At 46.3% G+C, this 27683-nt stretch overlaps 1 protein-coding gene across 1 annotated transcript; it reads right to left on the bottom strand.

Annotated features, from left to right (window-relative positions):
- Positions 1-279: 279 nt before the first annotated feature.
- LOC144138558 (pentatricopeptide repeat-containing protein 1, mitochondrial) lies at positions 280-27683 on the bottom strand. Its single transcript, XM_077670904.1, has 10 exons — positions 27040-27683; positions 26567-26704; positions 21384-21593; positions 20505-20615; positions 17621-17876; positions 16590-16788; positions 14229-14457; positions 11359-11475; positions 2683-2871; positions 280-1955 (listed from the first exon to the last, which is right to left on the bottom strand). Exons 1-10 carry the CDS (start codon positions 27496-27498, stop codon positions 1752-1754), a joined length of 2112 nt encoding a protein of 703 aa, XP_077527030.1. The 5' UTR covers positions 27499-27683; the 3' UTR covers positions 280-1751.

The raw sequence follows: 27683 nt of genomic DNA, 5'->3' as shown, positions 1-27683 counted from the left end.
CGTGCGGGGTAACGTCAGAGAAATTGCTGGAAATGGCTCTGGATTTGCCACTGGTCCACCCATTTTCCTCGATGTCTCAATTATTTGAGTGAAGTTTTCGATAAAATTGCCACCATTGTCACCAGGGCAAAACCAGTATTTTTACTGAACGAAACTTGTATTTTGTCTTCATGGCCCTGTCTTCACAGCCTTTGGGTTACAGAAACTTTTTTAGAGGATTCTTGCGGGAGGGCGCAAGTAGTTACACAGCTGTCAAATGGACTGACAAGAAACGATGCATCAATGTAAACTCGTAGAAAGCATTTTAATCAATTTTTAATCGCTCTGAAGCATACATTCTTTATCTTCAGATGGCACAAAACTATGCCGGGTCTGTAAGCAGCACAAGTCTAGAACAATGGACTTTTTTTCTAGCAGCGATATGCGCATGTGCGAGCTGCTGGTCCACCATTGTGGGCAGGCGCCTCCAGCAAAATAAACAAAAGGGTGCCCCTCAGCTTGTTGCTTGGGGAGCGACTATGCTTTCTAGCACTGCACGTTTTTATTTTTTCTCTTTTGGCAGCTCGTGGTGGGTTCGTACGTGCACGCAAAAAAGGCTTTCTAAGGAAGGGGCAAAGATGTTTGAGGTTAACCCCACTGCGAGCACATGGCTGCCAGTGAGGGAGCAACGAAAATGAAAAAAAGAAAGTAAAGAAAAATGGGCGCTTCGACCACTGCAGATTAGTCACGGGATTGTGCACCTGCTATTGTGACATTCCCGTGAAAGGTATGGGTGACGGCTTGGTGCGGGACGGACTGCAGGACAAGAACATCCAGCGCACGAGTTCTCCGAAAGCCTGACTTTTCTGGGGGCATGCCTTACTGCCATTTTGCCGTGGCGGCCGCCACGGGGCTGGTACTAGAAAAGGGTCCACTACCACTTTACTGTTTGATACTGCAGCTTCAATGTGTAAGCAGTGTTCGTATACAACACAGCCAGGCACGTCCTTATTTGCCAAGAAAGTTGCACAGTGCAATCCTTGGCTTCCTTTGATCCGATTCCCATACAAAACAATGGTTTTGACTTTTTAGCTTACCACAGAGCAAAGCTTGGAACACGAGAGTGAAACTGCGCTTAGTAACCAAACTGCACCTGGAAGATTTCGCTAACCAAGAGGAACTTGCACTGCGAACATGCCACTTCGTTTCCTGAAATGCCTGGCCCATAAAGAGCATTGTAACTGACGCTGCAAGCTAAATCTGACCTCCCGAGGTTTTCGAACATACATCGAAGTCTGGTTAACACAGGTGGTAATATTCTCTACTTTCATTAAAGAAACAGGCATTGTGACAAGGAATCAAACAGGCAACTCTGCCTGGTCTTCCTTTATCGAGGCCAGAGCCATACAAATACTACACACCTCTAGAAACCTTGGCTCGAAAGAGTACACTACAATATCATCCTTGCAGAAGGAATCCTTATCCTCGTTCACTCCGCAGAAATGGGAGCTACAAGTATAATGCTACCTTTTGAAACTATGCTAGCACTCCATGGTGTGATGAAGTCTATGATGACTAATTGCAATGCAGCCTAGCCAACAGTTTGAGATTTGGAGGCAGTACACTCGTCGTACTATCAGCCTGTTGTACGGACTGCTCTGAAGCGTCATGGACAATCGAGAGATGTCAAGGCGTCCTCTATACAGCCAAAGAGTTTCCGTGTGATGAGGACAGAAGCCCAGCCTCAAGGATGATGACAATGATGATGATCATCATGTTTCTTCCGTGGTGAGGGCTGCTGCAGCTGCCTTCAGCTCCGCGGCGGACTTCTTCATGTTCTCAGGTTCGTACTGCTCCCAGGGGTGGCGTGGTGCGTCCACGTGAACCTCCTTCAGCCAGTCCTCGTAGACGAGGGAGAATTCCTGGAAGCCGCTCTCCACGAATGGCGTCAGAAAAGGAGCCTCCTGTCCCCTCTCCTGTTCGCAGGCAGGGGAGATGAAACGGAGATGTGCTGTTACTGGGACTGCACTTGAAATGTACTTCAAATGACTCGCGCCTCCGGAGTAAGCCGATTTAGCCTTAATTAAACCAAATTCTGGGGGCCCTCCCTAAAGAGACGTCACTGCATGAGAGATTACTGTATGTATTCACGTAATGAACCCACTTTTTTTTTTCAGAAAATTCGGCATGAGTTTGGGGGGAGGGCTCATTATGCGGGAAAAAGTTGCAACAGATTTTTAAAAGTTGAAATTTCGTACAAGACATTAAGAGAAGTGCTGTCAAAACATTACCTTTCTAGTAAAAACACGTAGGTAAATGTAATGAAATTTCTTTTTTGTTAACAACATGCTAATGGCCCCCTACTCGCCATGGAGCGTTCCTCCTCACTGAAGTCACTTGCCACTTCACATTTGTTGTCGGCCCACAGGGCATCATCATCTGTGCCGTCAAGGCACTCGAAAAATTCTTTTCCCACACCGGGAAACTTCCCTTCTTTGGGCCCACGAAACACACGGCGATCCCTGTTCACCTCCCAAACTTCTAGTTTTCGCCAGTAGCATGCAGGCACTGGGTCAACACTGAAGTGCCGCCCAGCGCGCGGTTTCCATGTGCCTCAATGCACGCTCCACTACCTTCAGTTTAAAACCGGCTGTGTAGTTCCTGTACTGGGTGAGAGGGGCGAGGAACCGCGGCCAAACTGACCTTTCTGAGCAGTGCCCGCCTTGTCCGGTCGCTGGCCTTGTCGATGGCTCGCAAGGCAGCCGCGCTGGCCCGGATGCCTTCCTTCCTGGCATAGTGCATCAGGTGGACCAGGAACCAGAAGTTGCTCTTGAAGCACGCATTGCACACCAGGGTGCCCCAGGTCTCCTCGTTCACCGTCAGGCCCGCGTCCTGCGTTCCGCACATCCCCCGAAAAGACGTTGCAATGGAAAGCCTCCTTCTTCATCAACATCATCATCACCACCATTGGGCCTCTGTGTTGCCGCTTTGATTTTAGATTATTTTTATTTGTTTATTTATACTGTCAACCCTCACTTGAGGGTCATTACAGAGAGGGAAGCGAACGATACAGAAAGCAAATACAGACATTGACGTTTTCAGCAAGTTTAAACAAAAACACCACCACATATTCATTGCTGTGCAAAGTAAACATCAAGAGCGCATTCAAATTTCTTAACGTCAGAACTTTCAATAATATGTCGCGGCAATTTGTTCCATGCTTCTATATAAGGAGGCACATGGGTCCTTGGGACCGAAAAATTTCCCAAGAAAGTATTTTTTAGGTATCACTTTTCTCTCTTGATTTGCAGTTTTTCCTTTGAAAATTCCGTACTTGGAACAGCTCCAGGTACTTATAAAAGCCACAGAGGCCCGATTTCCACAAAAAATTAACAATTTTACCAAGTTTTTCTTCACGAGTAGTGTCACAGTGATAGGAAATTCTTGAGAGGTACATCCCAGCATGTAGTGCAGATAGGAAAGTCATTTCTTTTGCACTGTGAAGCTGAATATTTAAACCATCCAATAAGGGAAGCAAAGTTTGCATTTTGTGTTTCAGTAGTTGTTTAATTAGCATTATTTTTAATTGGTAAGCAGGAGTACTTCAAACCTAGAAGTTTGAATTGATGTACACTTGTACATGATTGCAAAAAAAAAAAAAAAAAAAAGAAAACCTGCACCCCACATTTTATTTTCTACAACTTCTGGTATTTATTGATGTCTTGGTAGGAATTCCTGTTGAATAGTTTTTTCCCTGTTGTTCTCAAGAACACTCAAAGAAAATTTTTAATTAAGTTGGACACTAAATACCTCACACCAAAGTTAATTGGATATTTGAAATAAGCCAAAAAAGACTTGACAAGCAAATGAAGTTTTATCAAAATTGGTTGGAAAGCAAAAAAAAAAAAGTTTATAAGACCAGTGTGCCCCCTTAACGACTGTGCAGGATATAATCTTGACAAAGTTGCAGCATGGATCCTCCGAGTGCGTTCCCAACTTTTCGGAGACCACATAGGAGAGTTCTGCTTATCAGCGCTAAGAAAGTCTGTAGCCTTCACAGTAGTTTCAGACGCAAAAGGAAAGGGGGGAAGCTTTGAAGTGAGTTTGCCAAAATCTTGTTTGCACCTGCACATTGCAGTTTAGGCTACATTACCCATAATATGGCTGTTCAGCGGAAGCCTTGTGCCTCAGTTCATTTCTAATCGCTGGGAGGCCAGAAAACATCAAGCGCCAATCGTGGCCCCCCCCACCAACTACTGCAGCGATATTGTACTGATTTGCAATGCGTTTCCGCACTATCGCAGCCTTTAAAATAATGATTCTCACCTGTTTCACTTGAAGTACTGACTTCCTTGCTTGTTCACACACACTTATCACTACATTACGCTTCTTCTGCCTATAGGTAGTATTAGTTGAAAAGTTTAGCTGTCAATTTCTTCGCTTGGCAACACTAGAAACGGCCACAGACATGGCCGATGCACCAGAAACATGGCGTGGCTTTGGCCACTGCGCCCACACGCCGAAAAAAAAAAAAAACTACAGCGGCGTGCGTCGTCTGCTTCGTTTCAACCCGATTCTCAACGGTGGGGTCAACAGAGATGTTATTAATCGCACTCACACTAGACTCGAGGCAATCCTTTGCGTTAGCTGAGACAGAGTTTGTAACGTGCCACACAGTCATGTTATAGTGTATAGAATTGGGAAGTGTGCTGTGCGCGGGCGCAAAACGGGTCGCCTCAGCGATGACACCCTCCTCTCCCAACCCGCTCCGAACAGCATCCCTCTTACATGCAGTGCCATCTCATGACGCGCGGAGCACTCGCCGCTGAGGCGGGCCGCGACGCATAGTCCGCGGCGGCAGGCCGCGGCGGGCGCATTTCGGCTGCTTCAAACGGCGCACGCAGTTGGGAAGCAGCTGAAATTCTGACGCTAGCCCGTGGACTGTGTGCTTCGAGAGAAAGAAAAACCATATAAACTTTACAAGTACATTACACGCAAACGCACAACTAAGCACAAACGAAAATAATCAAAGAAAGGAATTTCCTTCTAATATTAAGCTCTTTTTTTCTACTAGGGAAATTGTAAACGGCCAGATTGTCACTGCAAAATAATTATTCGATGTTAGGCGAAGCTCGCGCCCTTGCATGCACCTGGGATGAAGTAGTAGTAGTAATAATGAACTTTACAGGTAGACGACTTGCATTTTGTCGATGGTGGTTACGTCTCTATTCCGCGGGATGCCCAGGACCCTGGGCTCAATTTTTTTCTAAGGGGATACATACACGAGACACACGTTTTTTTCTGGGGGGTGCATACGAGACACAAGTTATAAAATAACAGTAGCGGCATAAACCGCTGCGCAAAAAAGCTGCAAAGCATTCACTATTTGCATGCACCATGAGGAAATACCAGTGTAAACAAAATTGAATGAGATGCAGAAACAATCAGCAGCATGGTGTGTTGACATAAGTCAATTATAAGTCAATGTACAAAATTGACACGGGTCAATTTTGTACATTGCCGCAAGCTCTAAAAAACACGGTAAATGGAAGCAAGTGTATGCGAGAATGGTGTTGCTTGATTTTGTTTTTCCAGTTACACTCGCGTGGGGAAGCATGCTGTTCACAAATATTCGACACCTTTCCGCCTTTTTAGGTAAAGTATAATGTCGCCGGGAAACCGGGAACGATGCTGAGCGCTGAATATTATGTTAGTTGCGGTTATCTCTTGATGAATCTCAACACCCCTACCACGTCTTATCTGTCCAATCAATGAACTGCGACTCGAAATGCAGATCGCAAAACACACGTGCGTCGTCGAGGTCTCTGTCGGCTCTGTTGATAACTCGTGACCGTGCTTCGCGTTTTTCGGCGTCAGCCGGAACTCGAAACAGGGATCGCGCTTGTTATCACGACCGATGGCCGCTGTTACAGTTGGGCACAAAACACACGCGGTCGCGCTTGTCCCGCCGTCGTTCCGCCGTCCCCCCGGTTCACGTCACCACTGCACTAGACCACGAAGAGCACATTATTAGTCATAGGTTCTAAAAAAGGGGTTGAAATTTTAACCACAACGCACCTATAACGAAACATGCGAGCGCCACACTCAACGTATCGTTAGGCCGGCCGCCGTAGCTGCTGCAGCCGCCGTAGCATCCCTCTTGCTGGTGGCGCCCCTACCGGGCCGCCGCGATTTTCATTGCGGCAGTGACCCCCCCGCTCCCATTGTTCGGCGCCGCGAACGACACACTTCCCAATTCTAGTACACTATAGTCATGTGCTTAGCACGGACAAGTACCGCCATACCGTGGAGCCCGACGTAACCAGTGACGACGCACTCACACGGTTGCCTGCATGCGCGCCTCGCCAGTGAATACAAGCAATATTACGTCACTGTAGAGTAAAATTTGAAAGCTTTTTGAGATTTCTTGCATTTTCTTGGTTAAAAATTGTCTTTTGTGGCTGGAATGGAGCAGAGTAAGCTACCAAAGGTGAGTTCTTTCAAATTCAACGAAGTTGTATTTTGTTCTCATGGTCCCTTAAAGGAGCCATGAAGAGAAACAAAAGATTGTCTCGTTAGAATCATACTGACACCACTTTTAACGTAAACTTCGCTCAAATAAGCTACATAATTAGGAAAAACGGGAATGGTCATGCGACCCACCAGCTCATTTCCCGCAACAGAACCTATGATGTCACATGAGCTAAGCTCTGCGATTGGCGGAGGCTGGCAGAAGCAGACGCAAATTAGGCAGAGCTTACAAACTAGACGAACGAGCGATTTGCGCTTAAATTTAGGGCACATTCTTTACAAAGCAATAACAATGATGGGACAAACAGTGGAAGTTACGAAAGCACATGTAAACATAGAAGTACTGATGCGTTCTGCTGTTCGTACTGCGCACAGCATGCTTGGTTTAGCTGCACAGCACTACGGGGCTTGGAGTTGTCTCAGACGACACTGGCCGATTGACGCAAGCAACGGTGTCTTACGTGACCCCATTTGTCGAGCGAGCACTGTTTCAGGGAACGAATATTTTCTCCCAGAACAAAAACAAGCCAGGTTTAAATGCGGGCAAAAACAAACCAAACGCTTGCCACGGTATGGTGGCGCCATCTAGGTTACGGAACGTAAAGAAACGCGGGAACAAACCAACACCGCTGTACAGGGTGGAGACAACCTTTGAACGGTCCCGTGCCGCCGCAATTGGGCCAACGGGCTCAACGCGTTATTCTTTTCGTTTCCCACGAGACCTAGCAACGCGAAACAGACAATATGATTGAAACTTCTTCAGTAAACCACGTTGCGGCGATAATTTTAGCGCGGTTTTGACACAATGACTTGCTTCGGCGGCGAGCGAGCAACCGAAAATGGCGGCGCCAGCGTATACGTGTCTCCATAGAGTTTCATACAATAATAACTAGAGGGGAAACTGGCGCTAGTGTCAACGCGAACATGGCAGCGGCGCTTACGCTTCAATGGGAATGATGGGTAGTTGTGGAACCGGATTGCGTAGGATCGAAACAAGCTTCTGGCTGCGCAAATTGTGTTTTTTGAGAAAAAAACTCTTATTGTCCGGTTTTGCGTTTACAAATTACATGGCGAACAAAAAAGTTAGTGCCAAAAAATTGGTTTTGTACGAAATAAAATGCCGCGTTAAATAAAAAGCAGACGCGGAGTCAAGGAGGTTTGCGGAGCAGGTTTGCCATTTGTCGCCAACTACAGCAGGACGCGGACTTTGTTAAAAACTATTTGTAAAAGTTTCGGCGCTGGCAGTTTGTAATACTAAGAAAAGTTTTGTGCTTATAAAAAAAGAATCCGATTACCTTTGGAGAAGCTATTCTTGCCTGAATTAGTGACATTCATCAAGCTGCGTTCCTATCAACCGCCGATACTGCTGGTCTACGTTGTAGGGGCCAGCGTTCGCACGGTAGGTGTGGCTGTTCCAAGCGATTCGCAACCGTCGTTAGCTTCGACAATACATTGCTCTGGCGAATAAGCAGCGCCGCAACTCCTAATTCGCAGACAACTTCGCCGGACATAGCGCCGTCATTTGTGTTTTCGTGCTCGCTGCGCCGGCAACGAATTGATAACCCACCCAATTCGCAACTCTAGTTATAAAACTTTCTACTCAGGGTGGCGTCAGTGCGCGCGCGGCATGCAGTTCAAGGAGAAACGTATTTTTGATAGCTTCTTCCAACACACCGCATAGGCAAATGCGTTCATGTAAATACAAAACGAAAACGAAACTGCCTGCAATCCATAATAACTTCCGCAAGCCATTGAGCGCCAATCCGAATCCACAACTACCCATCACGCCCATTAAAGCGTACGATCGCAGCGCCAGTTTCCCCTCTATAGTTATTTGTATGAAACTCTATGCGTGTCTCTACCCTGTACGGCGGATGCGTGAATGAAGGTACTCTAGGCTGCAGAGCGGTCGGTTCCTGTGATGTCATTTGGGACCACGAAAATGCACGATTGAGCGGGAAAATCAAAATTTTAACCTAAATTGTTTAATTTCTCAGTGAATAAAGCACCGTTTGTATCCGGACAAGCGCTGGGGGCACTATAAAACACGAAATCTTTCAAATAAAACCAACTTGCATTTTCTCTTCATGGCTCCTTTAAAAGCCAGTCACTTCTGGGCCAATCAACACTGAGCTTTCTGTTCAGTGTTTGCTTCGTAAAAATTTCTGGACTGACATGTGCTACTACTTCAACAGTGTTTTAACTAAATCACTATATTACTGCCGTAGGAGATTACATCCGACAGCTGTGGATTCTTCTCAAGAGGCCCACAAGGTGTGAATTCTCTCCAACGAGACCGCCAGAAAGACTGTAAAAAGGGTTTTCCGTAAAAAAAAAAAAAAAAAATGGACATTGGAAAGGCACAATGCCCCTTGTAACATTCGAAATCGCTTCCTGCAGGGCGTTTGCAGCAAAGCGTTTGCAGCAACTAATAAATAACCAGAAGGAAATCTGGCATTGCGACTGCGGGCCATCGTGGGGCGGCGCCATTGCAGCTAGCACCATTCCTCGCCAACTTGGCTAGTCTTATGGCTTCTTTTTTATCTTGAAGCCAAAATCAACAAAATATGGTGACACCTTTTTCTCGTTCATTGTGCATGAAGCTTCTAAATAATCACAGGCAAACAAATCCTTTTGAAGCTTCAATTTCTATAATAACAAGCTGCATTTGAATAATCTTTTGCAGTAATATTGTTGCTTTTTTTGCAGCCACAGCCAACTTTCCAGCCTGTTCTTAAGCCATGCCAAGGACAAGTGAAACACGCTTGCCCGGTACATGATAGAACGCTTGCTGAAGCGCGGCTCCCGTAGGCAGTGGTGCCAGATTTCCCTCCAGTATATTAGTATTAGTATATACCACACGGGACAAACAGAGTATAACCGTGGGCCTGAAAATTAACGCAATGGAAGTGTTTGGGCTTGTTGGTTCATACTTCAAACAAAAACAGCGTTCAAGACGGGACACAAAGAAGGAGGCTACACACACATAGCACTTCCCTCTTAATTAATATGCAGAAAAGTAAAGCAATGATGAATAACCCAGGAAGAGCAGAGCGGTTTGAGATAGGTGGTGAGGCAGTGGAAGTGGTAAGTGAATAGGTATGTTTACTTAGGCCAAGTTGTGACCCCGGATGTAAAACACGAGGCAGAGATAATTAGAAGGATAAGACTGGGGTGGAGTGCATTTGGCAGGTATTCTCAGATAATGAATGGCAGCCCACCATCGTCCCTGAAGAAGAAAGTGCGTGACAGCTGCATCTTACCGGTACTCATCTACGGGGCAGAAACTTGGTGGCTCACTAAAAGGGTTCAACTTAAATTGAGGGCGACTCAGCCAGCAATGGAAGTGAAGATGATAGGTGTAACATTAAGGGACAAGAAGAGAGCGGAGTGGATCAGGGAACAAACGCGTGTTAAAGGAGCCATGAAGAGAAAATGCAAGTTGGTTTTATTCGAAAGATTTCGTGTTTTATAGTGCCCCCAGCGCTTGTCCGGATACAAACGGTGCTTTATTCACCGAGAAATTAAACAATTTAGGTTAGAATTTTGATTTTCCCGCTCAATCATGCGTTTTCGTGGTCCCAAATGACATCACAGGAACCGACTGCTCTGCAGCCTAGAGTACCTTCATTCACGCATCCGCCGTACAGGGTAGAGACACGTATACGCTGGCGCCGCCATTTTCGGTTGCTCGCTCGCCGCCGAAGCAAGTCATTGTTTCAAAACCGTGCTAAAATTATCGCCGCAACGTGGTTTACTGAAGAAGTTTCAATCATATTGTCTGTTTCGCGTTGCTAGGTCTCGTGGGAAACGAAAAGAATAACGCGTTGAGCCCGTTGGCCCAATTGCGGCGGCACGGGACCGTTCAAAGGTTGTCTCCACCCTGTACAGCGGTGTTGGTTTGTTCCCGCGTTTCTTTACGTTCCGTAACCTAGATGGCGCCACCATACCGTGGCAAGCATTTGGTTTGTTTTTGCCCGCATTTAAACCTGGCTTGTTTTTGTTCTGGGAGAAAATATTCATTCCCTGAAACAGTGCTCGCTCGACAAATGGGGTCACGTAAGACACCGTTGCTTGCGTCAATCGGCCAGTGTCGTCTGAGACAACTCCAAGCCCCGTAGTGCTGTGCAGCTAAACCAAGCATGCTGTGCGCAGTACGAACAGCAGAACGCATCAGTACTTCTATGTTTACATGTGCTTTCGTAACTTCCACTGTTTGTCCCATCATTGTTATTGCTTTGTAAAGAATGTGCCCTAAATTTAAGCGCAAATCGCTCGTTCGTCTAGTTTGTAAGCTCTGCCTAATTTGCGTCTGCTTCTGCCAGCCTCCGCCAATCGCAGAGCTTAGCTCATGTGACATCATAGGTTCTGTTGTGGGAAATGAGCTGGTGGGTCGCATGACCATTCCCGTTTTTCCTAATTATGTAGCTTATTTGAGCGAAGTTTACGTTAAAAGTGGTGTCAGTATGATTCTAACGAGACAATCTTTTGAATGAACCAAACTTGTGTTTTCTCTTCATGGCTCCTTTAAGGACATATTAGTAGAAATTAAGAAGAAGAAATGGACGTGGGCAGGGCATGTAATGCGAAGGCAACATAACCGCTGGTCATTAAGGGTAACAGAGTGGATCCCTAGAGAAGGCAAGCGTGGCAGGGGGCGCCAGAAAGTTAGATGGACAGATGAGATCAAGAAGTTTGCGGGGATGAATTGGTCGCAGCTAGCACAGGACCAAGATAATTGGAGACCTGTGGGGGAGGCCCTTGCCCTGCAGTGGGTGTAGATAGGCTGCTGCTGATGATGATGGTATATTAGTCTGAAACTCAATGGTTCGTGGCCCCGAAACTTGCCTGCATGGTTCGGAGAAAGTCGACGCCCTCTTTCTTGGTGTGCACCGTCAACGCCAGCACGCCAAAGGTCATCACGTCAGGGTACAGGTGGCGCCGCGTGATCATCAACAAGACGTCCTGGGAGAAAACAAAAAGAAAACATAACAGATTGAAAGAAAATAATTACCAGGAAGCTTTGTGCCAGTGTGGATAGGTATGAACAGCGTGGGAGTATGAACACATTCGAGCGCTTGCCAGGCACCTTTTGTTGAGCGCTTCGCTTGTCAAGCCACACATCTCCACTGTGTGGTTTATCCTATCTGTCTTGTAAGCACATTTCATTCTCGTCATGTCAAACCAACTAGCCCCTCGGACTGCTTTGTGTGCCTGTTTTGCCCCTCACAAATGCAGATGATAACGACGTTAGTTGGAGTGCGAACGTGCCCGTCACCTGTCATCATAATCCTCTGTTTGTGCTAAATTCTTACAAAATGGAATTATTGCTAAATTTGCTTTAAGGTCATTTGCATGGCCTTAAAGCAGCCATGCAGACAAAATTCAAGTTTGTTTTATTCGAAAGATTTCATGTCTAATTGTGGCCCCAGTGCTCGTCCGGCAGCAAACGATGCCGTCTTCACTGAGAAATTAATCAATTTAGGTTAAAATTTTGATTCTCCTGGTGTGTTTTCGGGACGGCAGCAACGAAGTCGTAAGTGTGCATATTCAAGCGAACTTCCACTGTGTCATTTGGCTCTGTAGCCTTGCTTGGCGTCACTCCTCCCAGATGGCGCTACCATACTCATCCACGGACCGTTGTCTGCCATTGCTTTGTTTTTGACCGTGTTTGCACCTGGCTTCCTTTTGCTACTGTAGAAAGTGAAACATGGGGCATGCTCGACAAACAGGGCCACATAAGCCAACGTCGCTTACGCTAATTGGCCAGTGTAGTCTAAGACAACTCCAAAGCGGCAGACGGCTGTGCAGTTAAAACAAGCATACCGCGCCCAGTACCAACAGCAGTGTGCATCGGTACTTTTACATTTACATGTAATTTCGTAACTTTCGTTGTTTACTCCACCATTGTAACTGCTGTAAAATGAATCTGCATAACACTTAGGCGCAGATAGCTCATTTGGCAAGCTTATAAGCCGTGCCTAATCTGCGTTTGCTTTTGCCGGCCTCAGCCAATCGCAGAGCTGGCACATATGACATCATAGGTTCTGTTTCAAGTAATGAGCTATACTCGGTGACAACTTAAGAACGGCACCAGAAGTTGCCGCTGTGCCTTATCACCGTAGCCGGATGTTTCTCCGCGCGGCGCAAGTAGGACGTTACTGGGAATATTTTGAACATGGCGTGAGCCGTTCTCGTGATTTTTTGGACTTTATATGCTTATAAACGACTCCAGTGACGACAAACAAACTGCGCGAGACAAGTCAGACGATATGACGCATTCATAGCAAACTCCTTTCAAAATGCGCGCGCACTGACATCACGGGTCCGGCGCTTTGGCGGAGTGATATACTACATGATGTGGTGCCGTTCTTGAGTTGTAACCGAGTGTAGTGGGTTGCATGGCGATTCCGTTTTTTTCCAAATTATATAGCGTATTTGAGAGAAGTGTGCGTTAAAAGTGGTGTCGCTAGGATTCTAACAAGGCAATCTTTTGAATGAACCAAACTTGTTACGTCTGCAAGGCTGGCCACTTTAAGTGTCCCATTCTGCAAAAAGGCGCCATTGTTGTTCTTGTTGTATGGTCAAGAAAACGGTCGCTCCTGTAAAGTGTTAATAAATAACAAAATAAATAACAAACAGATATGTAATACGGTGGGATTCGAACCTGGGTCCGCACAGTAGCAGCCGAGTGCTCTACCAACTGTGCTATCCCCACACGTTGCCAGAATAGAACTAAAGTTGTCGTCGTCGTTGTTCCTTTCATCGTTTTGTATACCCACACGGGGGTTGGCCAGGAATCGCACGAGCTTTGAGCGGCTAATGTGCCCGCTTCACAAAGTTCACAAAACTTGAATTGGAAATGTAAAAGCCGTAAAATAGTGCACGTCACGTGACACCTGAACATGATGGCATATGAACAGAGTAGGTGCACACGAGCTGCACACAACTCTGATTCTAGGGAAGCTGGGGCGTGCGCCAGTCTGCTTGTGGATGAAATTCGCGCTGTAAGAGGGGGAAACGAAAGCGAAGAGAAAGACACAAACACGGGCTAACAGAGGGAGGAGTAATTCGCACCAAGGGACAAAGAAATGAAAGCGAAGACTGAGACGCAAATACGATTTCGCAGTAAACGAGTTGTTACTAAGCATCGCCAGGCTTTTGCCTTCAAAGCACATAAGCAGACTTAGGGGAGGACACTGCTCTTAAAGCAGCTTCCTTTAATTGTTAAGTAAACTCTGTGAAACTTGTCAGTCTTGCTGCCCTTTTTTCCCACTGATTTCAAATGTTCTATTAATTTTTTAAGTCAGTCAATTAATTACCTAGATAATTAGAGATAATTAGCCATTTTTTGAGGAACAGTAGACAAACCTGTGTTAGTCATTAAGCTGTAATCTTTATATTTTCCAAAACTATGAACCCTAGTGAGTGCAATAGGAGAATCGGTTTTTTGATGCACCACTTGGAACTAATTTTACAGCTCATCAAACTTTGGTGGCACCAGTGGCAAGGAACCATTTTGAATGCTCATTCCAAGCACCACAGTTTAATGAAATTAAATTAAAAGTTAAATTAAAAGATTGTTTTAAGAGCCATGTCCCTTTTAATTAAGCGTCCCAAAAAATTTGTTCTCCTGGAGTGTGCATCCTCCATGCATCTCGGAATGGAGCATGCATTCTGTGACAGAAAGAGATAAAGGCATTCCGCAGGGAGGGCACCTTGGCCGCTTCCTTTTCGTGGCGAAAGGCCCTGCGCTTGATGAGCATGTTGAAGAAGTCGACGTCCAGCCTGACGCCCATCTTGTCCGCCTCGGCGATGAGCTCCTCCTCCGCGCCGCAGTTGTTGGGGATGCAGTCCAGAAGGAGCGTCACCGTCTTGGCGTCGGGCCGCACCGACATGTTCCGGAAGTGGTCCATCATCCCTTTCAACCCGCCACACATCAGCAGCCTGCCGAAGAGCGCACGAATGAAAAGAAAACCCCGGGGTTAATGCCTCTTTCGAAAGACTGGCTCAAGCTCAGCACATCCTAACCTACCGTAAAATACTGAGCAAGCGCACTCCCCAAAACTTGTATATATTTGGTCTAGAGATGAGGAGAGGGCCGTTGCTCGAATCAGACTCCACATTCAAGATGGCAGAACACAATGGCGGTGACCGCGAGAAAAGCACGGTAGGCTGCATTATTGAAGATGTTTATTTACGACGCTTCAGCTAGTCAATGCTAAAAACGTACATTCCGATATTCACATTGGCTTTGAACACTGTGGCATCCAAAAGCCAGAATTAAAAAAAAAAAAAAAAACTTTTGGAATGGCCGAAAGCGGGAGGGGGCGTATGCCCAGTCATGTGCAGAAATGCGAAATTCCCGGAAAATGCTTGTATGCGTGGGGGCACTAGATCGGTATTTTGCGGTAGTTATCACGAGCAAAGGCAATGACTACACATGCAGTGTTCTGTGAAAACGTGTTTTCACCTGAGATTTCACAGCCTGCCGGCCGGCTATATATTGCCGCAAACTAGGCATTCGGTTTGTTTGTTTATGTTTTGTTTTTACTGCCCGGCCACACCCGGCTGTGTTATCTGTGTCCCAAGCGAAGCGCGTGTCCCATTCTTTATTTTTATGCCGCACGGGTCATCTCATTCTGATACAGAGAGCATTTCGCCCTAACGACACTAACCTCGAATAATCTTCTTGGATCTAAAATGTTCTGGATGTAAATCGATGGTTCGAGAAACACTTGCGCCGAAAGATAAAAACCTGCAGAGTAGACGCCGCGGGATTCCGATCGCCGACGCTTGCTTGCGTACGTCACTCTGCTGACTGCTGCTTCGCCGCCTGTGTATTCTTTGAGTTGTTAGGGGAGCACAAGTTCGCTCCAATAAACTTGTTTTCCTTGAAGACAACTGTGTCGTCTTTGGCCCCATGACAATATATACTGGACAACTGATTCATCCTTTCGCTTGCGATGAAGGGCATGCACAGCTAGTCCAGCTGGTGTACCTTCGATGGCAAGAATGAGGAACCAAGCAATGCTAGCAAAGCAGGGCTTTCGTGCGCGCGTCTCACGTGTTTCTCTAATCTTCAACCTCGTGAACCGAGTCAGCGCAGTGCTTTCACACATCAGTCGCTAAACCCTTGTCTGAACACGTGGTTTACTTGTGCTGAAGAACGACACACACAGATGGTACAGAAGACAATGCTGGACGATAAGACACCGGTAAAGCAGCCATTCCACCGTTGCCTAGTCACAGGCTACGACAGGGTGAAGCTTTCAGCAAGCTAAGCGATATGGCAGAAAGGCGCAGACTGCGCGCACTGGAGGCTCAAGATCAAACGTGACGAGACGAATGACCTTGAAAGCTGTAGCGCAGTAGAGCTTTCGCTCTAAAAATCAGTACCATTCCATTCTGTGAAAGTGGACAACCAACAGAGCTATGCAGGCTTGGCGCTATCACACAGTGCTATCGCACAGCGCATCATCACATTCCGGGGGCACAGCATTTCCTTTCAGTTCGTGGCATGGACATTGGCTTTGGAGTTGGCTGCGGGTTCTACTTTGGGAGAGATGTGCAAGCCTACGGATGAAATGATCCGGGCCTGCCAGCCATGGAGAACTTTCAGTGGCAGTTTCGGAAACAAATGTGAGGTGTATGTAACCACCGGGTCTTCGACGAAGGAAGAGGCGCTACCAGCTCTCCCGTTTCTCCAGCCTTGCACCACTAGTATGAGCTGTGCCAATTTCTTCTCCATTATTAAACAAATGCTACTACCGCAAGCGGTATGTATTTGCATTCTCAGTTTTGTTATCTACCGACGCAGGTCAATTATTTTCCACATTTTCCCCGTATGCAATCCGACCCGGCGGGCATGTTTTTCTGCACTTCCTCCTTTCTCACAAAAACTGTATTCGTCTCAAGGATAATAAATGACCTACCGCACCTTCCACTTTGCTTTCATTTGCTTTCTTAACTGCCTACCCATATTCCTGGTCCTATTCAACGAGCCCCTCATGTCCCATTCTGATTTTCCAAAATATACCGAAACACGAGAAATGAGTTCGCTGAATGGCGTCCCTTACCTGTGATAAGGTTCGGTGACCTCCCCCAGCCCCACGATTTGGCCGGTGTGCCTGAAGGTTGGCGACAGCAGGTTCGGCAGAGTGGCCAGGCTTGTCGTGGAAGCCGCCGACTCTTCCGTGCTGCCTGCCGCTGACAAAGTCTCCGTCTCGTCCGCTTTGGGCTCCTGCTCTGACCACGAGTCGTTGCTGGCAGGCCTCGCTGCAAAGAACAGAACAGCTCTTTTGGAGCCCTCCTTTACAGTGAAGCCATGTTTAGCTACACTCTACAGGCATTCGATGTCCATTCGCCTACGTGTTATGTCGATACGAAAAAAATTTCACTTCCAGTTTCTCGCGAACACTCTGTAGCTCTCAATATAATGGAGGTGTCTTAGAAAAAAAAAATCCTACTAAAATTGGCCGCCACAACAACTCTATCACTGCAATGAGTTTCATGTACTATAGACATGATTACACAGTGAAGTTGTAAATGTTACAGAACTCCCATCTCCTGTCAATTCATGGCAATCTGTGGAGGGACGATGGTTACAGAAAATGGCTGTCTGTGACTCTTGTTTATCGAAGCTATCCCAGAACAAATTACAGTTGAGCCCACTTATAAAGACACCGTTTATAACAATATATGGGATGTAAGAGAGAACAGCCACGGCATCGTCAACTTTTGTATGCTTTCTGCGGTAAAATAAACCCCTTATTACAATGCTCCAATGCAGCAATATCGGATATAACGATTGAATCTGGTTACAGCGTCGTCGTAATCGTTGTCTCATGTAGTCATGGTACTAAAACACCAGGAAACTCATTTACGCCTCGCGCTAAAACGTAATGCGTACTACAACAACACCGGGACACTAGTTTACGTCACGCACTAGAGAGCTTTGTGCTTCAAAGACAAGAGACTTTTACAGCAAAGCTGTACACCTGTACCCTCCAACGGTTTCATCTTCGTTGGCAAAAATGCCAAGGCATCCAAAATACACTGATACACTGCAGGCACTGGAGGTGGCCCGGGATCTTTTTCTCCAGCTTACCATTCCCAGCACCTTCCCTTGACTGGCTGCTGTCTTCATCACCGTCAGGTGAAAGGCTCGCCTCGATGCGAAGCATGTTCGCGACCTCATCCTTTTTCTTGCCAATCAGCTTGGCCTTGTTGGGCCTGGCGGTGGACTCCAAAAGTTCCTGGAACATTTCAGGAGGGCCCACTCCGCACTCGCGCACGGTGCGCAGGAACAGGTTGTAGCAGTAGACCGACGGCCGGATCTTCTTCCATAGCATCGTGCGCATTACCTGTGTATGAACAATGCAGCACTCACGTACACAGTTATGCATGTTGTACGTATACATGCAGTACACATAGCCCCAGGACTCTTACGGGGTACTTAGGTATGCAATACTCATGTGCACTTGCGTATGCAGTACTCATATGCCATACTCATGAAGTGCAGTCTCTGCCTTTGTCAAAAGTAGTAAAACTTATACCTAGCAAGACCGAGTAGATCATTCAACTTTAGAAACTGATGTGACCGAGAGTTCTGCACTTGCCTCAGATGATGAACCTCAAGTTCAGCTTTATATCCGAAAATAACTGGACAACTTCAGTCCATTTGAACTTTCAACATTCGAGTCAGGAAACAGATGGCCATAGTTCCAAATACTGTATTTACTCGCTTAATGAACCCACTCACGTAATGAAACCTCCCTCCACTTTTCTTCTTAAGAATTCACTTTCTTGTCACCTTGCATAACAAATGCAGTGGGAATATGTTATCTCGGCATAGTTGCTGATGCGTAGACGATCGCAGTAACCCGATATCACGCCACAGTACGCACAGAAATGCTAAAACCGCATTCTAACAAAAAGAAATCTTAAAAGTAGCCAGAGACGTGACCGCGAATGCTGTGGCTCACAATTTAAAAATTGCTTGCTTGTTGAGTGCCATTTGCAGAACACGAAACAGACCTCCTTGCATACAGCGCCATGCAAGCGCTGTGGCGTGCGAATAAAGCAACAAACGTACTCCGAACTCCTTCCCTGCTCTGTGCTGTTCCGCAACATCGCCTCTACGTTCTATGGTTTTGCTGTTCAGCTGTGTTCCTACCTTTTTTTTTTTTTGTGCTCCTGGTGTGCGCCGTACGATGGGCCAGTACATGAGCTACACAGCTGGTTTTAAATTGAAGGTGGTGGAGCATGCATTGATGCACAAGGAAACTGCGTGTCTGGTTTTGACTCAGTACATGTATGCTACTGGAGAAAACACGGGGCTTGGGCGGTGAATAGGGATCACCACGTGTTTCGTGGGCCCAAAAAAGGGAAGTTTACGGTGTGGAAAAAGAAGTTTTGGAGTGCCTTGACAGCATGGAAGATGATGCGCTGTGAGCCGACAACATATGTGAAATGGCAAGTGACTTCAGTGAGGAGAGGAGGACAGCTCCATGGCGAGTAGGGAGTTATTAGCATGTTGTGAATTAAAAAGAAGTTTCATTACACAATTACCTAAGTGTTTTCACTAGAAAAATAACGTTTTGACAGTGCTCCTCTTAGCATCTTCATTGCACGAAATTTCAACTTTTAAAAATCTGTTGCAAGTTTTTCCCGCACAATGAACCCTCCCCCCAAATTCATGCCGAATTTCCTTTTTTTAAAAAAAGTGGGTACATTATGCGAGTAAATGCGGTACAGTCTAGTCCACTTATAACGATATCCAAGTGCCAAGAAAATCCCATCGTTATAACCGATAATCGTTATAAGCGGGTCGAGAAAAAAAAAGCCACAAGAGAGATCAAAACATTTTATTAGCATGCAAGTGAGGTAGTGCAACTACTCGTTTGCAGAAAAGCCATAGTCAGTCAGCTTTGACTGCTTCACGCGAAGCTGACGCACATCTTTTTCGAGAGCATATAATTGCTCCAGGCAATTAGATGCTCGCCGCAGCGCCGCAGGCGAATCGGCCATGGCGTCCGAACGTTCAGTCTGACTCCGCAGTGAAACTGGTGAAACGTTGAACGGAGGCAGATGCGGAGAAAAAAAAGCACTCAGTTTGGTGCGCAGAAAAGGCGAGGGAAACTTCTGAGCTGCGAGCAGTGCGAGCCGAACTGGCCAAACCAGCCGAACGTTGGTTCGGCTGGACGCGCGGACGAGGCCAAAGCAGCGGCTCCGGGAGGGGAGTCGGGAAGAAAAGCTGCTCCTCCTCTCGCTTGGCGCAGTCGACTCGTTTTCTGAGGGGTGGACGGGATGCAAGGCGCGTCGCGTGCTGTCGGCGCCGAGTGCTGGCGCCAGCGCCGGCGCCAGCTCGCATTTTCGGCGCGCGCGGTAAGCGGATTCAATCGCTATATCCGATATCGCGGCTCGGGAGCATCGTAATAAGCGGGTTATTTTACCATAGAAAGCATACAAAATTGGACGGTGCAATCGTTGTCCATCGTTATATCTGATATATTGTTATAAGCAGTATCGTTATGAGTGGATTCGACTGTACTACTTTTTTATTTTAACTTAATGGATGGTGATTTTTGCTTCACTTCTTGGTGTTTTCATTCCGGTAACTTATTGACCACAAATGTTTGTCAATTGCCTCACTGCCATAAAGCAGCGTAATTTAGAGTTTCATTAACAATTAATTTGATTTGGAAGTTGTCAATCCTACAAAAATTTGTTTATTTTCCCCAGATCGCCAACAAGCCAACTGGTGACATCCTTTGCAAGCGTATTGAGATGTTGCCACCCTTTCTTCTCCGTGAATGATTATCACAAATATTTAAACGTAAATTGTGTTCAAACTTGTCACAATTATTATTTTGCCACGGCTATCCTTTGACTGATGCAAATTTTCAAAGTGGCTTTCTCCATAGCTCCTTCACACACAAGGTTCTACATTTTTTTTTAGAAGTTCCTGAACAGTATTCCCCACCTCTTACCTTGAGTCCTAAGGAGAATCCGGCTTCCTTGTCGCTGATGCAGGCCATCATAAGAAACGCAAAAGTCTCAGTGGTGATTGCATGCTTCGCTTCGGCCATTTCGTCCATTATCTGGAAAAGAGCATCGATGCACTTATTAATCACTTTTATCCCCCCTCTTAGGATCTCCCATTGCGGTTTTACTTTGATTGATGAGTAGGGTGTGGACAACCTACAGCGGAGATATTTTACCAAATGCCCTGCGCCGTATTGCATTATCATCTTCAAGATAGCCCGGCGCTCGTGTCAGATTAGTGCTAGGGAGCAACGCGTGCTGCTTCTTAAGAGCGCTAATTTTTTTCTTGTTTTTTACCACTGCAGTGATAAGGATTTTCTGTGAGAACACAAACAAGCATGCTTTGATGCATATTTTAGAGAGACTGACTGACTTTCATGTGGCTTCGCGGAGTGGCACAGCCGTCAGGGCCGTTAGGTTGGTGGGTCCGCAAAAATCCAGAACTTGTTGTACAGCGTTGATGTATACGTTAAATGACAGCTTAGGAATGTAGAAAGATTTTGCATATCTTAGAATTCTTAAAATAATTTTTAGGACCAGTAAAATTGCCTATTTGTTTTTTGTGTATACCTTTTTTTTGCACATTTTTTTTTTCGTTGAACAAGCTACTCTCAATAATTACATCTTTCACAAAACTGCTGTTATGTGTTTGAAAGAGAAATCTATAAGCTACAATTTCATGCATAGCAATGCCAAATGTGTCCAGTAGCTCAAGAGAAGAAAAAAAAGGTTTCTGGAAGCACTCAAAATCAGCCATTTCTCTGCGGTCACAAATGAGTTAAGCCTCAGAACTGGAATCTCAATCCAATTCCACCGAAACTCACCAGGAAGGCCATGTTGAGGTCCCCGCACTTGCCGAACGCCTTGATCATGGCGTGGTAGGTGAGGTTGCTGGGTACCCAGTTCTTGAGCTTGATCTGCTCGTACAGCTTGCTGGCCTTCACCAGGCCGGTCTCGGGATAGGGGCTTTCGGCACACGAGTTGAACAGGCCGGTCAGAGTGGCCGGTGTCGGCTCCATGCCACGGTCACGCATCTGCAGTCACGTGATTTGCTGTCACAATGTCGGTCTGGCATCTCTCTGAAGCGGCTCACAACCTGAACCTTTATTAAGTGTTAACCCTTTGAGGGTTGAATTTTTTTGAAAAAAACTTTCCCTGGTGGTCAAATTAGTTTATTGCGGATTTGGAATGTACAAAATGTCTAAAGTCAGGATTAAATAGTAAAAAATTATCAGGAGCAGTATTTTGGGGTCAGCATCACTTAGAACTGAAAAATGTTCAATAGTATTTCAGAGTGTGATATTCCTTGAAACACGGGTCTACGCACAGTGCCTTATCGCAGTCTGCACGCATAAAGCGCATGTCCGAAAATGAGCTGTCTTCTTCCGAAGAAAGACTGTCTTCCGATTCAGACTCGGTGAAAGGAGCAAACTCAGAGTCAGAAGAGTCATCGCGGTCGGTGTCATCAGAGCGGGCAGTTCGTTGAGCCATATCGCCGCTTTGCCGTGCATCTGAAGAACTCGAAGGCAACCCAGCAAACGAGGAGAGCGAGAATAACTCATGCGCGCCAGTGATAAACAAGCTAGTAGCAACGCCAATATAGATAGAAATCAACTTCCGCCGCCCCCGCAACGGAGTCTCCGATTAGGTTACTTCAGTTCCAAGCAAGGAGGGCAAGAATACCTAGTGAGCGTGGGTAATAAACAAGATAAGAGCAGCGCCAATATAGATCAAAATCAACTTCCGCCGCCCCTGACAGCGAGCGCCGATCAAGTTTCGCACGCCTCCGATGCGATCACGTGGCGAAACTGAAACCACGAAACGCGTTGACACGTACAGACGCCGTAACGCGCCGAAGCCACAGAGTTCCGTTTTTCACCGCAAGAAGGTAGCACAATCAAATTTCAAACACTTCTTGTAAGTCCCAGGAGGTGGCAGCACCTCCCAGGGAGCATGCATCGTTAATATGGCGCGAAATTTCAAACGGATGCTCGAAATCGTACCCGTACAGCAAAGACCTCGCGGGACGGAAAACCGCCGCAGTACACGTACGGCAAAAACCCTCAAAGGGTTAAGGGACCCTGCAGCACTTACCATCGACTACTCGCAATGCATTTTGCAATAAGTCACTTGTCCAAGCAATCTCCTCCCGGAAGAATGATGAAAATCCGATCACAATCACCAAAACTACACGCGATGAGAAATTGCACATAACAGTTCCCTCTCAACTCAAATGCGGACAACACGACAAAAGCTGCGCGCTCTCCCGGAGAGCGGCGTTCTCTTCGGCAGCCTTCCATATATTACAGGCCGGTGAGTTTTCTCCTTTTCTCGGCAACGCGAAGGGTCCTATTTCCGGTCTGGTGACAAAACAGCAGGCATGGCTACCTGCTCGCAAGCGCGCGCTCAGGCTGGTAGGGCGTTTTTGAAGCAATAAACGTTTGTTGTCGAGTGGTCTGGTTGAAAGGAGAGTATTGAGTTTGTCACTCAAAACACAAAAGAAATGCCAAAACTGAGCGTACAGGTTCAGGCATAAAAGAGGTTGGTACACAGCGCCGACGACGGCGGATCGTCACAGGAAAGGCGAGAAATAAGCCACGAAGTTGACCAGCGACAGTCAATAGGACAGCCATGGCCTCAATGACGTCATTTAGGCCATGCCAGGGGTGCATAATCAGGAAAACTGAAGAAAGCGCGGTTGGTTTTTCTGCTTCTTTCACAGCGATTTGCGTGCTCACCGCTTCACGTGATGAGGTGGCTGCACTATTTGTACGCGATGTGCACATAAAGCAACTGCAGAAAGTGCATTGCACTGGTGCCTTGTCATTAAGCCAGGGCTCACGCTAGCTCTAAATGGAAAAATTCCGGGGGTTTTCAAGGACTTTTAAGGCTCTGCGTGTGGATTTTCAAGGATCACATTGTGCGTTAGAAATCTAAAGGTACCGATGTCCAGGGAAAGATGGATGCTAGAAATAATGAGGAATCGGCGAAAAATGGGAACACCGCCTCCAGCGACATTTCCCGACTTCAACAACTTCACCAGTTTGTTATAGTTACACAGATAGGTACATTAAGTGTACTACAAAATAAAAACTTAAAACTTAATGAACACCTTCATATGAAAAAAAAAAGCAGAAGAAAATGGCAGTGCTTAATGTTTAAAAACAACACCTTAATGCTTAAAAACAACACTGGAATGTTGGTTTTAAATCTGACAGGACTAATGCTATCCCCTGTAAATGGCTTAATGGATACATCGCCCCCGCCAGCATGACTCGAACAGAGCGACAGCTGGATCCGATGCTGTTGACCGAATGAAAACGCGCTCGCAGGAAACGTGTATTTATAACCCAAAGTGCCAACGATCAAACGGCTTTGCAAAGTTTCCCTGTATAAATTCCCCCAAGCTAAAAAAAAAAAATTCTACCAATAACAAGTATACCAGATACCAGATAGGGACCTGCATTGGCTTATTTTATTTTTTTATTTATTTATTTAGATAAGTGCCCACAAACAGCATGATGCCTTCAGCGTGGTGCACAGAAGAAAAAAAGGAAAGGATAGGAAAGTGAGATGTATACAATGGGGAAAAAAGAGTATAGTAAAAATAACATCAATGGAACAAACATTATATGGCTGACTCACACATGATTCTACAACACAAAAGAACACACTCAGAAGATGTGTACCATAGCGAAAAAAGAGCACGAGAAATGAAAATAACCTCAATGGAACAAACATTACATGGCTGACTCACATGATTTTACAACACAAAAGTACACACTCAGGCTTTAGATGTATTTTTAACAGCTTGCACAAAAGTGCTGTAAGGATCAAATATACTCAGATCAGGCGCTTCAAGTGAGTTGTAAAGGAGTTGCATTCTCTGGACAGGACTTTTATGATTGACGGCAGGATAAAATAGCGGCGAGGAACGGCATCGTATGGGGACATGAAAATTGATGGAAGTTAGCAAATCGGCAGAGTCAACAGCTCCGTGAATGAGCTTGTGAAGAAAGCACATATCGAGGAGTGTTCTTCTGTCCCTCAGTCTGCTTAATCTAGTGTGGTCGAGTATTCTGTCATATGTTTAATATATTTTCCTGAAAAGGTAACGATCATAATAGATTCGAACACATCTCATCTGGACTCGTTCCAGAGACAGTGACAAGTATTGAGGAACAGAGTTCCATACAACCGAGCAGTACTCTAGCCGGGAACGTACAATAGCCCGAAACAGGGACAAATAGCAGGTAGGATCAGTGAACTCTTTCGTGACACGTGAGGGCATTTAAGTGTTCATTTAAAAAGAAAAAAAAAAGTCCTGGTAGGTGCTCTACAATGTACAAGTTATATTTTGTTTTGCGCTTGCTTTTGTTCTTGTAGAACTTCGCATGCCTAATCCTATGCTCAGCATTTGTGGCTCCCAGTACAAGTGCTGGAACACGTGATGGCATTTAAGTGTTCATTTAAAAAGAAAAAAAAAAAGTCCTGGTAGGTGCTGTACAATGTACAAGCTACATTTTGTTTTGCGCTTGCTTTTGTTCTTGTAGAACTTCCCATGCCTAATCCTATGCTCAGCGTTTGTGGCTCCCAGTACAAGTGCTGGAACATGCCCTCATTGTTGGAAGCCTGTTCCGCCCGTCTCCTTCTATACCTACTGCCAAGTTTTTTGATATCACAGGAGAGGGCTCCAAGTCAAGCTCAAACCCCACCTACAACAATGCATGAGTGGGGACAGTGGAAACATCTGGAGACTGTCAAATAGTTCGGTTAATTGTGAATGATACAATAGTGCGGCCATTCATCAAGAAGCCCCTACAAATGAACATTGTTAAAGTGAACTTTCTATGTTGCACTGGAGGTGTATGGGGCGTCGAAAACGCAAAGCAGGGAAGCCAACTTACTCTGATGATGATGATTGTGGGTGAAGTGAAAGAAAAAATGCTTCTTGTGGTCAGAATGTAACCTCGGTCCCTCGCGTCATGAATCCAACGTCTGTCCAATCGCACCATTCTGACATTGCCAAAGACGTTTGGATTTGGAGAAGGATGCATGGATGTCCAAATAAGAAAAAAATTCAAGCCGTTCCACTCAACATGAAAGCTGTCGTAAATGCAGAGCACTGATTCGCCATAACGGCCTGTGGCACCGTTATCCGCTTACTGCTACTACCCATCACGCTCTTCGCCTCCCTGTCTCACTTCTCTCTTGATGATGAACTGAACGGAGGTTTGTCCAAAGCAGTTCAAATTTCCCGCTTTCGCAGTGCTCGTGCGCCCCCTGCTTGGAACGAACAGCGCGAGCGGTTCTCGCACGTGCCGGCACCTTACTGCGCAGTCCACAACGCGTTGTTTGTGGCGGTCCCATCTCCCCGCGAGGGGGGCTCGAGTAAATGCGTCGCATAGGGGGTGGGTGTATTGCGTTAACGTTTAGTGTTTGGGGAGTTGGTGGTAGTGAATGCGTTGTATCAGCAGCTTCTTGACGTAGTTTGAATGAGTCAAGGATATAAGGCGCGTTCATAGCCTCCCATTCTGTGTCGGCTTTGTGGCGCAGTGGGTAGAGCACCATGTACATTGCGTTCCGCCCGCAGGGTCGAGGGATTGAAAGCAGGCGCCGGATAGTATTTTTTTTTATATAGTGTAGGGAGGGGTGCGGACTACGACGGACGTCAACGCGGGTGACATCGTGAGCTACTGAAATGCTCTGCATTTAAAATCATGCATCCCTCCGTATAACGAGGACGATGCTTGAACACGAAGCTTTCTCTGTGAGAAATCAAATGGCGATGAGTCAAAGTCTAAGCTGTTACGATCAAAAATCCAATCTGGATGTCAAAGCTCAAAGAGTCAAAGTCCCAACTCAGACGACAACCAAGGAATTCCTCACAAGAAAGCTTTGCGTTTTCATTCATTTCATTTCATTGCCTTTGCGATCATTTTCACTCGACAGAAGGGTGCACAGCTTTTTTAAGTTTTTCTTGCACTCAGAACTGTCTCCTACATACCATTTTGAACAGCTTGAACGCCATTTTCGTGTAGCCCACCCTGCCACAACCGCCGATGAGTAGCGTGAACATGACGTGTGTCGGCTTCACTTCGTACGCCTTCTGGATCTCGAAGAACAAGTTCAGTGCCTCCTTGATCTGCAAACAGAACGAAACAAGACAGCCCATTTCATTTGAGGGTTTTACGTGCCAAAGCTATACTTCTGCTATCAGGTGTGTAGTGGTGGTTACAGATTAACAATTGAGAGAGAAACAACTTGCAATGCTTGAGTAAAGAAAAACAAAAGCTTGGCTTCAAAACGGGGACAATTTCGTAAAACAAGCTTTTTGGTAGTACTCACTCACGACGCGCTAAGCAGGGCGGCAGTAATCTGTGTCCCTTAATTATGACATGCGGCAGCTTCCGAAATGACAATACTTTTGTATTGACAAACACTTCATCCTCCATGTTTTAGATAAGCGATGTGCCGTACCTTCCTGTCGGCAACCAACTGCTTGATGTCGTTCTCGTACTTCTTGTCCGACATGCGCTTGAGTTTCGTGAACTCCGCGGGGTCATCGTCTTCATCGTCCGGCGCAAAGTCGGCGTCCAGCAGCGAGTTGGCCTCGTCCGAAAGCGTCCCGAATGTGTCCGGGTCATGGCCTTCGAATATCGGAAGCTCTCGCCGAAAACTTCGAGTCCTGGGACGGCTTGTTTCAGCGTTGTCAGAAGCAGACTCTCTTCTCCTCTCTTTCTTGCTAGTCCTCGACGCATGGCTCCGCGCTTTAACTTCATCCGCTGGAGGAAGCGCGGTCTTAGAAACGGCCTCATACGTCACCGCTGCTCGAAACTGCTGGGGCGCGAGGTATTTCGTGAGGTCCTGCGCAAACACGGGTCTGGTTCTCCTGACCAGAGCGCTACAGAGACGCGCACATGGTCGCGATATTTGCATCTCGCTTCACCGCAGTCGGTCGACTCAAGCAACGTATGAGCGAAAAACGTCGCAAACACTTATCACAAAACAATCAGACGTCTTACGCTGTTGCACCTTTCCCGTTATTGCAGCGCTTTTATCGCACGGAGTGAAGTAAATTGGTTAGACCGATTGGTTTTTCAACAAATTTACAATTATGAGCG

This window comes from Haemaphysalis longicornis, unplaced genomic scaffold (genome assembly GCF_048455015.1).
Source record: "Haemaphysalis longicornis isolate Haplotype H1 unplaced genomic scaffold, Haemaphysalis longicornis Haplotype H1 scaffold_5, whole genome shotgun sequence".
Taxonomy (NCBI): Eukaryota; Metazoa; Arthropoda; class Arachnida; order Ixodida; family Ixodidae; genus Haemaphysalis; species Haemaphysalis longicornis.
This window is presented reverse-complemented; position numbering and strand designations above follow the sequence as displayed.